General features: G+C 35.9%; 1 protein-coding gene across 1 annotated transcript in view; it reads right to left on the reverse strand.

The window, feature by feature from the left end:
- Positions 1-17,082, reverse strand: part of ADGRB3 (adhesion G protein-coupled receptor B3) — a 661,473-nt gene that overhangs the window by 133,162 nt on the left and 511,229 nt on the right. The window contains exons 18-20 of the mRNA XM_058554075.1: positions 9,944-10,070; positions 8,236-8,339; positions 4,228-4,330 (exon numbers count right to left, since the gene is read on the reverse strand). Of these exons, the coding sequence (XP_058410058.1) occupies positions 4,228-4,330; positions 8,236-8,339; positions 9,944-10,070 (334 nt within the window). The remainder of the gene's footprint in view (positions 1-4,227; positions 4,331-8,235; positions 8,340-9,943; positions 10,071-17,082) is intronic.

Genomic DNA, 17,082 nt, shown 5'->3' on the forward strand with positions numbered 1-17,082 from the left:
AAGGTCAATGATGCTTTACAAGAAAGCTCGAAATACAATGAAGTGAGTTATAAGTCAATTTTATAACAGCATTTTAAGAAGAGATATAAGAAATTGCATTTGATCCCTTTGTTGCCAGCAACTGAAACTATAGTTTAAAGATTTGAATAAGGTAGTCCCCTCTTATCCGTGGGGTATACGTTCCAAGAGCCCCAGTGGCTGCCTGAAAACGCGGATAGTACCAAATCCTATCATATACTATGTTTTTTCCTGTATACACATATTTGAGGTGCGACAGCAAAACTAGCATGAATTTCTTTTTCCTTCTTCACAATTTCAAGGATGGAGGATTCATTCTTATCATAGATCTTAGCAACCTCAGCATACAATTTTTTTTCTTTCCTTATTAAGTGGTGGACTTTCACCTTTTCATCTAAAGGAAGCACTTTACGGCTTCTCTTTGGCATACCCGAACTACCGGCATCACTGCTCTTGTGCTTTGGGGCCATTATTAAGTAAAATAAGGTTGACTTGAACATGGGCACTGCGATACCGAGACAGTTGATCGGATAACCGGGGCAGCTACTAAAGGACTCAGGGCAGGTGGTGTATACAGTGTGGATCAGAGGAACAAAGGGATGATTCACGTCCCCGGGGGAATAGAGCTGGAGGGCGAGAGATTTCAACACGCTTCTCAGAACAGTGTGCAATTTAAAACTTATGAATTGTTTATTGCTGGAATTTGCCATTAATATTTTCGGACCTCAGTTGGCTGTGGGTAACTGAAACCGCAGAAAGCAAACCGTGGATAAGGGGAACCACCGTACATCATATTTTAAACAATGGCTTATTTCAGCTTGTTTCTATCCCAACTGAAAAGAAAGCAGAGAAACTCAGTAGTGAGATGTTCGAGTCAATTATATTTCAACAAGCAATTCAGAGAAAGATCCCAGGATGACACTTCAGGATTATTCTGGACATCGGCATCAAATACCAGTTTTTACACGAACTGGCTGTGACAACTCTCGGAGGCAGTACCAAACAACTTGTTCATATAGTAACCCTCTCAGAAGTTTCCATTTTTTCCAAGTGGGGAGCACTAAAGCATCAATCAAAACTTACCACGAATGTCAAAGATAGGAATCTGATCAATTACAAAATGCCCACAGCAGCCAAGGGGTCCTACACACAACCTACATAAAATACTGCAGCCACCGATCAATATTTTACTTTTTAACAATGCTTTCCTGGAGGTTATACAGATCATAAGTGTATATAAATAATACATTTTGTGTTTCTTCTTCTTTTTTTTGAAAAATCATTAATCCCAAATACAATAAAACAGGAGTAGCTTTTCACATACAGCTATTTCACATGTAAAATGAAGTAGGGCCCATTTCATTCAATTCAGCAAATATGTCATAATAAAATATATGATTATTCTCCCTGGAATAAACTTGATATTGTTGAGAGTGACTGTGAATAAAATCTCTCCTAATCACTCCCTAATGAATTGTCCTACCTTGCAAGATCATCTACTCAGAGCTAGCAAAGCAAAATGAACGTAGCATAAGAGAAAACCAATAATTTCTCATTTTCTTCATTACCACCACCATCTACCACCCACTCCTCCCCACCAGCATCAACAACTGTAGCAGCAAAAATTAGCATAGTCCAGCTGGAACAGAACCACTCTGATCCCCAAACCACATGGAATCCATTTTGCAGTTAATTACCTGCGGAGAAACCAAACCACACTAAACTTTCTTTTTTTAAGTAAGCCCATACCAGCGATTCCTTATAATCAGAAATGAAAAGTAAAGCTAGACTTGTCTTATCTTGCCTTTGATGTTCATAATATTCACAGATATCAAAAAGACATTTTCACGAAAAAACAGACACTGAAAATCTGGGGAAGCCAAAATGAGCAAACAGAATGTAATTTCTCAAGACTTGTAGTTTCTGACTATTACTACCATTTAGACCTACACAATATGCTAGTCACTGGCTGCACGTAGCCATGAAGCACTGGAAATGCAGCTAGTCCAAACTGAGACATATTGTAAGTATAAAATACACACCAGATTCTGAAGACTTAATAAAAAGAGATTGTAAAATATTGTATTAACATTTTAACATATTAATTATATGTTAAAATTGTAATTTTTTGTATATATTGAGTTAAATAAATTATTAAAATTAATTTCATTTGTTTCTTTTTACTTTTTTAAATGTGGCTACTAAAAGATTAAAATTACATACGTGGGCTGCATTATCTTTCTATTGGACAGCAATGATTTAGACAGTAACTCTCCATGTGGTAAACCCTGCAGAAAACTCTACTATTCTACCATTTGGCTCAGAATTTGTAAAAACTTTGTCACACAGCATGAAACAGTTTTCAAAGCCTATTTCCCAGCAAAGATCATTCAGTTTTCCATATTCTAATGAGGGACACAACTTAAGAGCCTTTGGAGGGTAAAAACGACAGGTAGGGAGGCTTTGGTGGAAATAACTACGGGCTCAAGCTAACTCTAACTCCACACAGTTTCTACTTCAGAAAAAACGCTCCTTTTCTGCATGGAGCTTCAAGAACCGACAGTTCAAGAATTGTGGGTAGGTATTAACAAGTGAATGAGCATTTCTAAGGAATCTGAAGCCCTGCCCAGGTGAACAGCCAAGAAGGGAAGGGTGAGAGGAGTCAGTTAATAATTCCCACGGCTGGTAGTCCCATCTTCTCTCTGTCATCTCCACTTCCTTCCTGCACTTCCTCTTTGCTTTCCTGTTCTTTCCCAGCTTGCAGCTGTGTTTACCGTCATTTTTCCCTCTGCTGGTTATTTTGTACATTTCTTTCTCCTCTCCCAATTCCAACTGCATTTCCCTCACCTTCAGTCTTTCTCCCTTCTTCCTCTGTCTTTTCCTTTTCCTATGTACTTCTTTTTTAAATCGATGCTAAATAGTCATAAGGTGGACCTCTTATATATTTTAATAGACTTTATCTTCTCTCACCTTATGTTTTTTTAGGAAGAAAAGACACAAGAAAGAAATGGGAAAAACACTAAACATTCAAATACATGAAACTGTTTTTTGATTCTACAGGGCCCTTTATTGGGTTGTTACTCTTTTTGTTTTGTCCTTCCAGGTTGGTGACCTCCCACTTGAGCCCTCCACCTGGCCTAGGGCAATACGGTTCAGGAAGAAATCTTCATCACAATCACCTAAGCAGTATCTTTGGCCCTTCCCAGATCCAAAGTTCTCTTGGTGAGAATCAGCAGTCTTAGGAGTGTAGGTTAGCAAAATAAACAGAGGATCCACAATCTTTGACATTGATATATGTCCTACAAATATCTAATATTTCAAAAGAACCACCTGGAAAGTGCATTTGATTTTTTAAAAATGACAGCTTATGGAAAAAAAGTTCTATTATTGGCTTTAGTATTTGAAAATTAAAAAGTTGAGAAAAGAACTGGCCCAAATTGATTGACAAATATTATCAAAGTAGTCGTTAACAGAATTCCTTTGAGGTTGGAGTAGGTTAATTTAAGGTTGCTATTATGAGTTTCCTGGAATGTATTTCAGATTAGTTTAGTAAAGAGAGCTGACAGTCATTGCTGGAAAAACCATGGTCATTTAACGCAAGTCAATTCCTCTAAGTAGGACCTACAGTTTTACATTTTGTTGAAAGTGACTATGCAGTGAAAGAACTGCCACGTTGGTTAAGTATTAAAATACTTTATGGTTAAATAGAATTTTTAAAAGGCATAAAACCTAAAGTTGCTTTCACCTAACACTCTCTTCAATTATTGCCTACAGACTTTTTTTGGATGGATTTTTAAGAGCTGTGTTACTCTTGTAAGCAATTTATAGTTGACTTTTAGGAATGAGTATGTTAGTAAATTAGACCCAAAGACAGGCAATCCTAATACAATTAGGATAATGAATCAAAATTTGTGCTTTTCATGTGCTAAGGCTTTGAACTCATAGAGCTTTGATACAATGTTTAACAAACACATATTTTTTCTATTATAAACAGCTTCTCAATCCCCAGGAAATTAAACCAAGGGAATGTATTTCTGGACAGTTATAGGCCATACTTTTATTCAGAAACCAGAAAACTAATTTTGTTTTTAAAAATAATTTTGTCAGAAGATCCCCGCTTTTTCTAGAATAAACGTTTAGATTATCAATAACCATCTTTACGTCAAAACACAAACATGCAAAGAGAATCAGAATAATTGCCAGACATACCTTATTATGTGTTTGAGTCTGGCCAACCAGGATGAGGATGTTGGAGGATATGATGGACAGACAGAAGTTAATGAGAATTATGGACCTCTCAGAGCGGATGTACCTATCCAGAGAGAGAAAGAGGGTCCAACTTTAAAATTCAACGGAAAGATGAAAAATTCTACATTATGCAAATCAGTGGGATTCATCCAGAAAAAGAAATGCTAAAATGCAGCCTTTATGGGAGAAAAAAATATGAAAAATAGTTGTTTTAAATAAAGATTATTCTTAAAGACCCAATTTTAGAGTGACATGGCATGCCCAAGAGTACCTCAGAGTTATTTTTGTCTTCAGACATTAGTGTGGACAACGTGGCCTTTCCAACAGAGCTTAAGTTGCACATCTGTTATCAGTATAAATTTTTTTTTACTATAAAATTTCTTGGAAATACGTCAATCGATATAATCACCTTTACATATATGTGTGTATATATGTTAATTATTATCATATAAATCAACCAATAGAAATTCTAAGAACACAAAAGAAAAGCTCCACCCAGATTCTGAAGTGTCCCCCTGTTTACTAGAAAGATGCCATTCCTTTCATGAAACCATGAACACTTTCACCCACCATTTCATCCACTCAAGTATTTTTATGTATTCAGGCTGTTACTCTTTATGTTTTACTTTTCTTGAATCATTGTTCCAAAAAATGAAAAAAGCACATGAATATTTATCTCTAGAAACTAATCCAAACCACAAATGGTAATTCACCTTTATGCTGGAAGACTACTTGGCCTGTGCCGTATTTTACCCTAATGATGAAGTGTTTGCATACGGTCTATTATATAATTTTTAAGCACCTCAAAAATGTTAGCTATGGAGAAAACTGCTCAAAATCAAATGTTCTACCAGCTGTTTACCCTGAAAGAGTAAAGATATTTTGCATTACTGTACACCCTGTGGTAAATCACTGAGTGACCGTAACAAACGGACACACTTGTACTTGCTATGTGTTTGAGACTGTTCACTCTGTATAAGAACACGGACTCACTTTCCACAGCAGGCCTGAGTTTTCCTGTGCAGTGTCAGATGGGGGTGTCAGAGATCTGGAGATACTCTTTGGAAGGTAAAACCTATCAAAGTTCTTTCTCTCTGTCTTTGAGGAATATTTAGGCAGAAGCCCCACACTCCATCACATATTTCAGAAAAGAAGGCAAATCAAAAACAGGAGTAACAATAAAATGTAAAAAGTATTTTTTTTAATATAAAAGAAATTTCTCTTCCTTGCAAAACAAACCCGAAGAGGACTAACCTAGGTCGATTCTCAATACAAAATGGCCTCAAGAGTCGCTTCACCTTGTCCCTGCATCATCAGTATCTAAAAATATAATAAACCACACGCTGGGATGCTGAAGACATCATCAAATATCAAGTTGTTTCTTTTTTCTGGGTGGGGGATGTAACATAAAAAGTTTAAGGGCTGGATGAAATTGACCCTTTATGTGATGCTAATGGCTTCCATGACAGCACAAGCACACACCTGACATTATAAAAAGAGCTTCGGTGATAATATTTGCTTTGTAAATAGGAAAATCATGATAATAAAAGACTCAGACTGACCACCCTGAAGAGTCTTTAGATGTTTCCAATTTCATTAATATTGAGTCACATTATCGCCTTAAAAATTGCTATAAAATGTCCCAACTTTCGAAACTTTTTATAAACGTGTTTGATGTTTTAAACAAAATTGTGAATGCATCATTTCAATACACAGATTAAAAGAACAGTCTCAGTTGCTCTTTGATGTAATAATATAACTCTACAGAACATATCTGTAGAAGGAGGGAACATGGTGTATTAATTTTTTGATGAACATTTGAACTACATGGGACACCAACAAATTTCAACATAGTGTATTACATATAAAATAATTCTGATGTTCACACATTTTACAAATCATTAGAAATTCAAAAACATTAAACTTTCTAATTAGAAAAAAGGCAATAGGATCCTAACATGAGTATTACCATACCGTAATGTTACAAGGTAAATTTAATGTTTATAAAATGCATTGAATTCATCATGCTACAAGATTCGCTTAATAATCTGAGTCTTGAAATTTCTACCAAACTATTAATATTCAATCCTTCTATTTGTAATGACAATGAGTTGATGGCTACTAACTGTTAGGAATCCAAATTTATGTTGTTTCTTGGTACTCTCTTCTATATTTCTCAGTTTCACATTAAGTTTTGATTGATAGATCCTTTCAGGTGTCTTGGTAATTACTAGAAAACTATTGTAATAGGCGATTTTCCTGGATTTTCTGGATTAAAGAAAACTTTATTATGGACTAACTACCCCTGTACTTCTTTGATAAATTTCATATACAAACATATAAATTTTATATAAATTTCATATAAGTATATGTATAAATTCTATGTACCATTTACACTCGCAGTACTTGCGTCAGTGTTAGCCACATGTATTGAGGGGTGAAGAGAAGCTGGAATTGGTAAATGTTGAGAAGTAGAGCTTGGTTCTAATATTTCAGTGAGTATGAATTATGATGCTACTGTGATTACCTAGTATCCTGGCCCAGAAACTCTGCCTCACTTTGCTAGAAGTGTCACTCAGGAAACTGTGGAAGAGAAAGTTGTCTTCCTTGTCGATCTTGCTCTTGCATTACCGGGACAACGCCTGCTCAACTGAGCCCTGAACCCTGGATTCTACCGTCTACCATGCCATGCCTAAACCAAGCATTTCTTTCATTTCATAGGATTGGCCATATTTTATTAGGTTGTCTCACTTTATCAGTATCTCACTACCAGATGACTCCTTCACAGGAAGGAAGGACCTCTATTATGTTCCTGCTCCGTGTGCCAATGGAGTAAGAATGTATACATGCTTTATTTTTGTATGAAGCATGAAAATTTTAATATCTTTGACAATTTAATATCCTGGACAATTAATTCTTGTCCTCAAAAGAATATAAAACATAATGGAGAAAAAAGATGTTGACTCAAATGACCTTTCCTTATTAAATTGTACTTAATTTTTCAACTTAATTGTTTTCTATCTTAAGTAAAAAATAAGTAAAATACTAGGACTGGCTATTTTTGCAATTTTAATATTGCAAATATTCAGGAAATAGTATGTAATTATCTATTGACTAATATAGTAACTCAATAGAACTTTTTAAATAATCAAAATAGATATAAAAATGTTTAATATTTAAAATTTTAAAAATCCATTAGGAAGTTTGGCCATCTGGTTTATATACTGGTTATCAATGTGTGAATAGACATAATAAACCTCACAGGTCTAATTCTTATTAAGAGAATAAGTACAAATCTTAGAGAAATACTAAATTTTCATAAAATACCAGCAGATGCCATTTCAAATACTGTAGAACAAAATATTCCAATCATTTCTCCTTATTTATGTATTTTTCTGGCTTCTTTTAATCAATTTGTCAAAACGTGACTCATTGGAAACATTCAACCAAGAGGCCTTTTCTAGAGCATTGTGGTATTATGTTAGTGCTTCAATGTTATAGGAGATTTTACTCATTGTCTGGGACATACAGAAAGCATGTGTTAAAACTTAAGAATTTGGAGACCATATTTCTATAACAGAGAAATTTGACTGCACCAATTAAACTCCCAAGCTCACTAGCAATTGGGACAAATGGAAACCACGTGTAGACTGAACTTGGAGTATAAGAGCACCAGGCTTGGGGGGAAGCAACTTGTTTCAGGCTACCATCATTTGAATTGGGAAGACAAGTGTGTGTGTGTTTTGTTTATTTTCTCATCATAGGCAAAACAGACAAGATAAACACTCATGTTATTTATTATTATTGAGCTCATTTATTATAGTTCAATAACAGCAATTATAACTCTGTTCTAAAAATACTTATTTCAGTAAATTAAGAAGCCAGGAGACATATAATGGTTCTCAGGATCCCTGATTTAACTCTGAATGACAGAGAATCCAATTTTGAGTGTATTAATTGATTACATACCTCCACAGTGCTGCATAGACCACGGCTAGGGTGACCAAGGCCAGGCAAGAGAGGCCACTGCCTACTATGAGGGTAACTGAAGGTGCACCAGAGGATTCCATGATCTGCCAAGTAAACAAAATAAACAAAAAAAAGAGAGAATTTGTTAACCAGTTAAAAAAACTTCTAAGTCAGAAAACTATCCTAACACTCAAAAATAGCCAATATAGTTGTTATAGCTACCAGATAATTACCCAGTAACCACCCTGTTCACATATTCTCAACCTCTAAAATGACTAATTCTAGCTCCTCCCTCTCTCCTACTGTGAAGAATAAAGGCCTTAGAGTTTTAAATGCTTGATTATGGCATATTACCCACTTATGGCTTTCCAAAATAAAAAACTGAAACTACAACTTGGTCAACATTCACATGTTAAATTTTCTCTAGCTGAAATTTGAAGCAGCATTCATTTTTCTTCAACTAACTATAGTTCAGTTTTTTCACATGTTTTTTGGTAAAATTTACTTTGATCCTCACATTTACAACCCGTTATGTTACCTAAATCTGGTACCTAGATATTGAAAAATTTTCAAACTTTCTGACTTTTGACAACTTTGTTCTAAGTCAAATATTCTCTCATTTATTTTCACTTATTTGGCCTCTAAGGATACAGAAGAAAATCAAATTTCAAATGCAAGACCTTGGAATATATTTTGTGATTTTTTTCCATGAACAAAATATGTAGAGATAATTTTCACAATGCTAGTATCAGTCTCTAAATATGTGACCTTGAAAAATAAGCCTTATATCTTTTAAAACATGTATAAAGATTAGAAGTAGTCACTTATTTGAGAGATTTCTTCCGTTAGACACTAACATGATGCTAACTAATGAAATCTGTTGTTTTTCATATTTTTAATATTGGAATTTTGAAGAAATGCACTTTAAGACCAAGTGTGTTCCATACCTTAGATATGCACATTAAATTATATTAGGTATTTTTTTGTCATCAAAATAAGTAAGAAGAGTGATGCATATTTAGGCCATATTTAGACAGAAAGTCATATTTGTTTTAATAATTATTTTTCAGGATTTCAATTTTTGAAATAATTTTTCAAAATACATTTGATGAGGATATTATTTTTCTTTTAGACAGTTTATGCAGCTGTCTATTTCAGAAACTAGTTTTATAAACCTATATACTTTTAAGGAATGATTTTACAGTTTCTGACAGTCCATGCTTTCATGAAAACTTCATTTAATTTTATAAAAATAAAAATCCCAGGACACCCCCAGAAAACCTGTACTGAAAATATCCAATGCAGATATGCAATGTGTTTGGCTATAGTGTCTGGGGTCTTCATTCTACTACCAACAGCATCCCCACAAATTCCCCAGAACAGCTTTCCAGTTCTAAAATAAAGATTAAGTGGACAATTATTTTTATTTGAAAGTTTGCAGCATATTAGTAATGTGATTGGAGTACATCCTCAAAACTATACTGCAGAAATTTCAAGTTAGAAGACATAAAATTGAGTAGAATTTAGTTACAGCACACCAACTAGAATTCATCTCATCAAGCTACTGTAGCTAAGGAAGAGACGAACCCAAATTTGCCTCCTTTGCAACATTTTCCATTTCCCCATTTAAAATGCAGTTCCCTGGAGAAACACTCGCCACAATGTCTCTGCCTTTGCATTAAAGCCGTGTTTTCCCTTTGTTACTTACTATTTCTCTAGGTTGCTGAGCCAAAATGGCGAAGGTAGAGAGACGATCACATAAGCATTTCGTATGGGATGCATCGGTAAGCACAGTTTTACATCCCTGGGTGGACCACGTTCCCACAGACTCGTTCCTGCAAAGGGGGGGAGATCGGGATAAATACGCCTGACGGTCAAATCCGTAAAGAAGAAAATGCAGTTTAACTGAGAGAATCGTCTACTGTAATTCCCGTACAGGAAAAAAAAAATCTACTTGTTGTTGAACAGGACGTAATTTAGATGCATCTCCAGTAATGCAAAGCGAGTGTTTGGAAAAAGCAGGCAGGCGGCGGTGCGGCGTGCAGAGAGCTGTCCAGCGCCGGAGGTGCTGAAACCGGGACTAGCTCTGTCCAGCCCTCTGCGAGGAACGGCGGCGGCGGCGGCGGTACGAGCAGCCGCCAGAGCGCTGGCAGCCACTTCCTATGCTCATCGGATCGTTTCAAACACTCACAGAGTAAAGAGGCTTTTTATATTTTCATACCAGCTCTGTTCCCCGTCTCGTATTTTTGGATCGTGAATGCTGGCTTTTAAAATGAGGATTTTTCTGAAAAGCTTGCCTAAAAGGTTATATAGCTTGGGTTGGGTGATAGGATCTTCTCCGTTGCTGGTTAGGGATTTTTCCTCCCTTTAGAATTAGCTGCTGTGAAAATTTCACCCTGGAAACGGGAAGCAGCAGCGGCATCAGCTGGTTCCAACTCTCATTGCCTTTGCATGGTATCCAGGGGAGGGGTGGGTTTCAGACAAGCTTCCCACTCCACACTTCACTCAGCCCAATGCGCCTCTGAAGCCCTTGACATTTCTTCCTCTAACCCGCCTCTTTGCCCTGGTAGAAGCATTAAGCTAACCCCAAGTCTGCTAGAATATTTAGAGGAAGAACCCCACCCCAAAGTCCGGTTGGAAGGGGGAAAGAGGGCCTGCTTCAATTTTCTCTTTGGTGCAGCCATTCAAAATTCTAAAGCATATGGTTTATTTCCCACCCCAGCAGAACAATAAAAGTGGTATCAACCTACGCCTTCTTAGTGGGGGGGAAGGATGGGGGAGAGCCCTTCCACCCCCAGCTGAACTACTCCACAGGAAGAGGAAGAAAAGAAAAAAAAAAAAGCTATAGAGTTCAACCAATCAACTTTATCATCATTACACGTGTTATATACTGAATGCACCAATTGTCACCTCCCCTCCCCCACCATGGAAACTCTCCAACTTGCAAAGCTGTGTGTATGTGTGTGTTTAAATTTCAAACCAAGTTACTATCTGTATTAAAAATTACTCTAAAACTTGAAAAGGATAACCCATGGCTTGAAGTTAATTTTGATATGGTACTTCTGATTTCACCTACTCTGTCTCTGAATGCCTAGAGCTATTGGGTTAAATATGCATGCAGTCTATTTGAGAGATTGCAGAGAGAGCTTCTCTGTGACAGTTGGACCTCCAAGTCGAGCTACAGAATATAATTCACACTTGTACCTTCTTGGTATCTAGAAGCAATATCTTTTTAATATTCATAATTGATATCATTAATAGTAATGACTCAAAATACTCTTAATTACAACTTCTTTTAAGAAGGAATACACTGTATTTGGGGAGAGCTACATAAAAATTATAGCTAAGTTCACCCAAATACTTCTAAGCATTAGCCAATTCAAAACTTGGTAGGTCTCCTTTCTTTCTCATGTGGTCATGCAACTATGCCAAATTAAAAAAAATATTTCAGTTACACTTTCAACCAACTGCAACAGTATTAAATTCCAATTATACCTAACCATAGCAGCACTTCAATTTATTTCATTGGCTGTCTGTCTCTTATCTTCTTGTGACAAACAGTTAGGGCCAAATGAAAAACATTTATCTTAGCTGATTAAAGTTTAAAGAAGAAAGATACACTTAGGAGAATCTGACATATTTTAAAACATAACATCTGCATTATTCATCCTGGATGGCAGATTTACTTTAATGCAGAGTCTGTACTTTCAAGATGAAGTCCAGTACTTAGACTTTTCACATTATGTGGCTATGACCACTAAACCAATTCAAAGTCTTAACAAGGAAAGAACTTTACTGTAAATAAGACCTCATATGAGACAAAGTTATATATTTATAGCCAGATAATGAAAGTTTGTTTACTTAAGAAATTGTTAGCATCACTAAACTTTGGTTGTCAGATGTAAAGTCTATGTCCAATATAATGTTGTTAGAATCTGAAGATTCTGTAAAATTTATGTGACATCTTTAGAAAAGCAGGTCAACTTACTTTCCTTTGTACAGTGATTGCATTGCTGACCTGGCCCAGCCCCAGGCAAAATTGGGAAGTAAGTTACACTGGTCTCCATGTTTTATTCCTTTATTCCCCGCAAGCATGAACTGCTTCTAATCTCACTGGGCCCCTTTTCATGTGTACCTTCTTGAGGTTACGTAACCTCTGTCCTTACCTTTCTTTGAAATTATTAACCTTTTATTGACTGTATCTGATTAAATTAATGCATAATAATAAGTGTGACTGAGTATAGCTTCTTGTGCTCTTCCCAGTTTAAAACAAGATATAAAACACAAAATAAGGCATCTGATCAGAGAACACCAGAATTTGGAGCAGATGTGTAGGAGAGAAGATCTTGAAAGGTGAGGGGGAAACTACCAACTTTTACATTTGGTCACTCCCAAGAGTTGAGTCATAATAAGTGTGATGCCATTCTGATGCTAAATTCTACATTGTTTCATAAAATCGCTTGATATTTTAAAACCATGTAAAATTCTTAGGAACTAATTTTTAAAATCACTAGCATACATATCACTATTATTACAAAACCTATAGCATGTGTCACCCGTATTTTCAAACATTTCATAGCTTACTCCTACTCTAAAAAATTCTTTGAAAACATGGTATACATGTCTGATTGATTTCAGGGAGATCTTGTAAAGCAAATTGGTGTAGTAGAGCTAATGTGAAGCAAAACAGCTTCCCCAGTCTGCACTGAACAAGGTTTTAAACATGTGGACCATTCCAGCAGTCACATTATCCTTCCAATGTCATAGTTTTGCATGCTATGATTAATAGTGTATCTGTGAATTATTCTTAGTTATTAAGTCTAAGCTGTCACCAATAGGGCAAACAAATACAACAAAACATGTGTGAACATTAAAGATATAATAGGAATAACAGACTGATGATGTCAGTAGTGAACATAGAATGAGGATACAGACATACACATTATATTCAAAATCACATACTTCTTTTTCACAGCGTCTTTTCTAGGCATTATATATTTTTTTCAAAAATAAATAGGCCTGTAGAAATTCCATACAACTGGCACATTCTTTGTTGGTTACACCTACATTCACCCATGTTAGCTGTTAGCTGTCATCTGTCCCTATTCTCCTCCCTCCTATTATTAGGCTGGCTAAAAGGAGAAAAGAGTCTGCCTGTCCCAAGTATTCAAAAGTACATACCCACGAGCACAAAAGTCTCTGAAAATATAAGAAACAAAATCTATTACTTCCCAGCTTAAAATTTATTTGAGGCCTTTCCCCAGTTTCCTAAGAGTCTACACAATTTCTTTTTGGATCTGAGTATCTCATTGGGTTCTTGATTTCATGAGAGCTTTAAATAACATAGCATGTGACTATATTCTCTAGTATTTAAGATGAAAGAAAAAATTATCTGTTCACTCCAATGAAAAGTTGTTTAGTAAAAAACTGATAGCAAAAACTTACAGTGACACATTTCAAAACTGTTTCAAGAAATCAAACTTGTGTCTTTTTAAACACCAATACAACTAGATATTCCACTTGAATCAGTCTTTTATAAAACTGTTTATTCTGCCTCATAATAAATCAACACATAAAGTATTTATTATGAATAAGTTATACACTTTAGCAGGTTTATTATCTCTTAGGATATTAATGATCCATTTATTCAAAATCAAAATAGCTACAACAGCACTCTAAAAAAAATTTACACACAATTTCTAAGTACATTGTCCTTACAATGTATGTGTATTGAAGTAATTGTTTCCCAATCATAGCAGTTGTTAATTTCTAAGAATTAGGTGAATCGATACTATTTTTAATGCATATGTTACACCCAAATGAATGATGCACATTTGACTCTTGGCATAAATTATTCTTATAGTACAGAAAATTTTGGAATACAGATAAGAAAATCTTGTCAATTTCAAGTTGAAAGAGTCTTTGAGGGCTATTTCTACTTTTCAGGACATTGCAAATACTGAGAACACTGTTATCTCTAGCAACTGTTAATATGTCAAAACGCAGTGAATCATAAAATCGGAAAGTTTCGCTAGAAGTAACCTTAGTGATCATCTAGCCCATTGGTTCTCAACACTTGCTGTACATTAAAGCCGCCCAGAGACCTTTAAAAATTAAGCCCTAGGGTGGGGTCTGGGCATTACTACTTTTCCACTGCTCCGCAGATGATTCTAGTATGCAGCCAGGGTTGAGAATCTCTGATCTCTCCCCACCACTTCACTTTATAGATGAGGAAAGAGAAGTGCAGTGAATTTAGGAAAATTGTTTTAAGTCACAGAGTGAGAAGCAAAGCTGGGCTTCTCATTTCCAGCCTAGAGATTTTTTAATGTTAAATTTTAATTGTAATCTGCTTTAAAATAGAATGTAATGGACACGTCCTATGAAGTTATAAGAAGATCTGAATGTCATGCTTATTTACACCTGCAAACATTGTGGCACTAGTGTCACAGTTTTAACAAAGTATGAGGTATCGATCAATAAAAGATAGTCATACTCTATAGCTTACATCTTATTTTTTAAGTGATACATCCTATGACACATTACAGAAAAACATTGATTTTTATACCAATTTTTCATGACAGAAAGCATCTCCTATTTCCTCAGTGAGATCATTTACTGTTTGAGAGTGATACAAAAGTTTAAATTCCAAATTCTGAAAGCATGATAATGGGTAATAGGTAAAAGTTATAAGTTCTTTTTTCCTTCTAACAATGATATCCTCTGTATTTTGACTTAATGGAAGATAGTGATTCAAAGTTATTTTTATATCAATTATCATGATGTTACGTATAGGGTATTATAAATACTATAGTATTACTAATAAATACATTTTACTATGAAAATAATAACACCAACATAAAGTATACATACTTCATTCATTGGGGTGAAATTTAGAAGTTTAGAAATTTAGAAGTGGGCACTTTGCTACTACCAGGAAGAACACTTACCATCCACTATGCTGGGCCTGGAATTAGTAGCGGCCCCTCCACACTATAACACCAAATTTCCAACTTGTTACCTAGAAATGAACTAGTTCAGTAATACTCTACTCTTAGATATTCCCCACACTCCTCTGTGCCTAGTAATACTTTCTATCCAACCCTAGGATATTAGTTGATAAATTCCCCTCATTTTCTTCATTTATAAAATTAACACTCTCCATGCCACCGTGGAATATTAGTGCTTTTGAGAACTGTATCTTGTTTGACTTTGAATCTCCGACATACTGCTTTTCTCTTAGTAGGGACTTAATGATAAATGTTAGTTTACTTAATTTAATAATTATTTACATTTCAAGGGATGGCCTTTAATACTGCTGGATCCAGACAGATTGTCTTAGATCTAGTTCACTTGTTGTCCTTCGGCACTTAGTGGAAATGCAATCTGAAGAATATCAATGGATCTTAATAGGCTCATCTACTTGCTTTTGGTCTTAAAACACCATTTGATGATGAAGTCTGAAAGACTCAGCCTCCTATAGTGAATATGTTCAATCCAGCAGTGAGGCCTAAGTCTTCACTAACCAGTCAACGAGTATTTAGTGAGTGCTTTTCAGATGCCAATGTAGAAGACACATAAAAAAAATTAACATAGCTTCTTTCTTAGAGAAGCTGACAATCTGGTTAGGACGACTATGCATAATCCAAGAATGTTTTCTGCCTTAGTGGTTCTACAAATTAATCCAGAAAATGCAGTCAGTTCTACCCTTCTGTTCCAACTACCATCATCTCTCGCCTGTATAAATCTCATCACTAGGCTCCTTGCTTCCATTCTTGCCACCTCACCCTCAAGTTCAAATTCAACACAGCAGCCAGAGCCATCCTGTTGACATATATGTCAAACCACATCACTCTGTTCAAAACTCTATCAATGGTTCTTCCAATGTCACTTGAAGTAAAAGGCAAAGCGCTTACAATGGGCTACGAGGACCTGTACAACCTAGTCTGCCACTGTCTCTCTGTCATCATCTAACACACTTGCCTTTGCAACCACACGGAGCTCCTTGTTTCTCAGCTTGGCATTTTGTGCTGGAAATACCCTTGGCCCAGAATGCACTCCTCAAAGATATTCGCATTGCTTATTCCCTCATGTAGGTCTCTGCCCTTATAGCATCCAAGCAGAGATGTTGTCACTGACTATCCAATATCAAATACTAACTCCCCATCTATAGTAGGTTAAAAATGGGCACAAATTCTGTATAACTCTTCTCATCAAGAGGTGGAGTTTATTTCCTCTTCCTTTGAATCTTGGTAGGCCTTGTGACTTGATTTGATTAGAAGAATGCAGTGGAAGTGATGTGTGACTTCTGAGCGTTGGCCTCAAGAGATCTTACAGTTTCCACTCTCATCATCTGGAAATTCTGCTATCATGCGAGGCAGCCCAGGCTAGTCGAATTGAGGATGAGAGAATTGCACCAACTACCAGACATCTGAGTGAGGCCATATTAGGTCATCTAGCCCCAGGGTGAATCACCAGATAACTGGAGCCTCATGAATGACACCAGATGAGACCAACAGAAGAACCAACCAGCTGAACTCAACCAAATAGGTGAACCATAGAATTGTGAGCAAATAAAACAGCTGTTGTTTTAAGCCACTCAGATTTGAGGTGGTTTGTTATATAATAATTGATACTCTACCCAAGAATTTCCCACATGCTCTTTTCCCTCACCCTGATCTGTTGTTGCCCACAGCACTTATCACATCTGATAGATATATTACATATGTATTTTTAAATTTATTTTTTGCCTGCCTTTACTTACTATAATGTAAGCTTCATGAGGTCAGGGATATTGTTATGTTCACTTCAGTACTCCCGGATCCTGAAACAGTGCTTTACACATGGTGC

This window comes from Diceros bicornis, chromosome 14 (assembly GCF_020826845.1).
Source record: "Diceros bicornis minor isolate mBicDic1 chromosome 14, mDicBic1.mat.cur, whole genome shotgun sequence".
NCBI classification, from domain to species: Eukaryota; Metazoa; Chordata; class Mammalia; order Perissodactyla; family Rhinocerotidae; genus Diceros; species Diceros bicornis.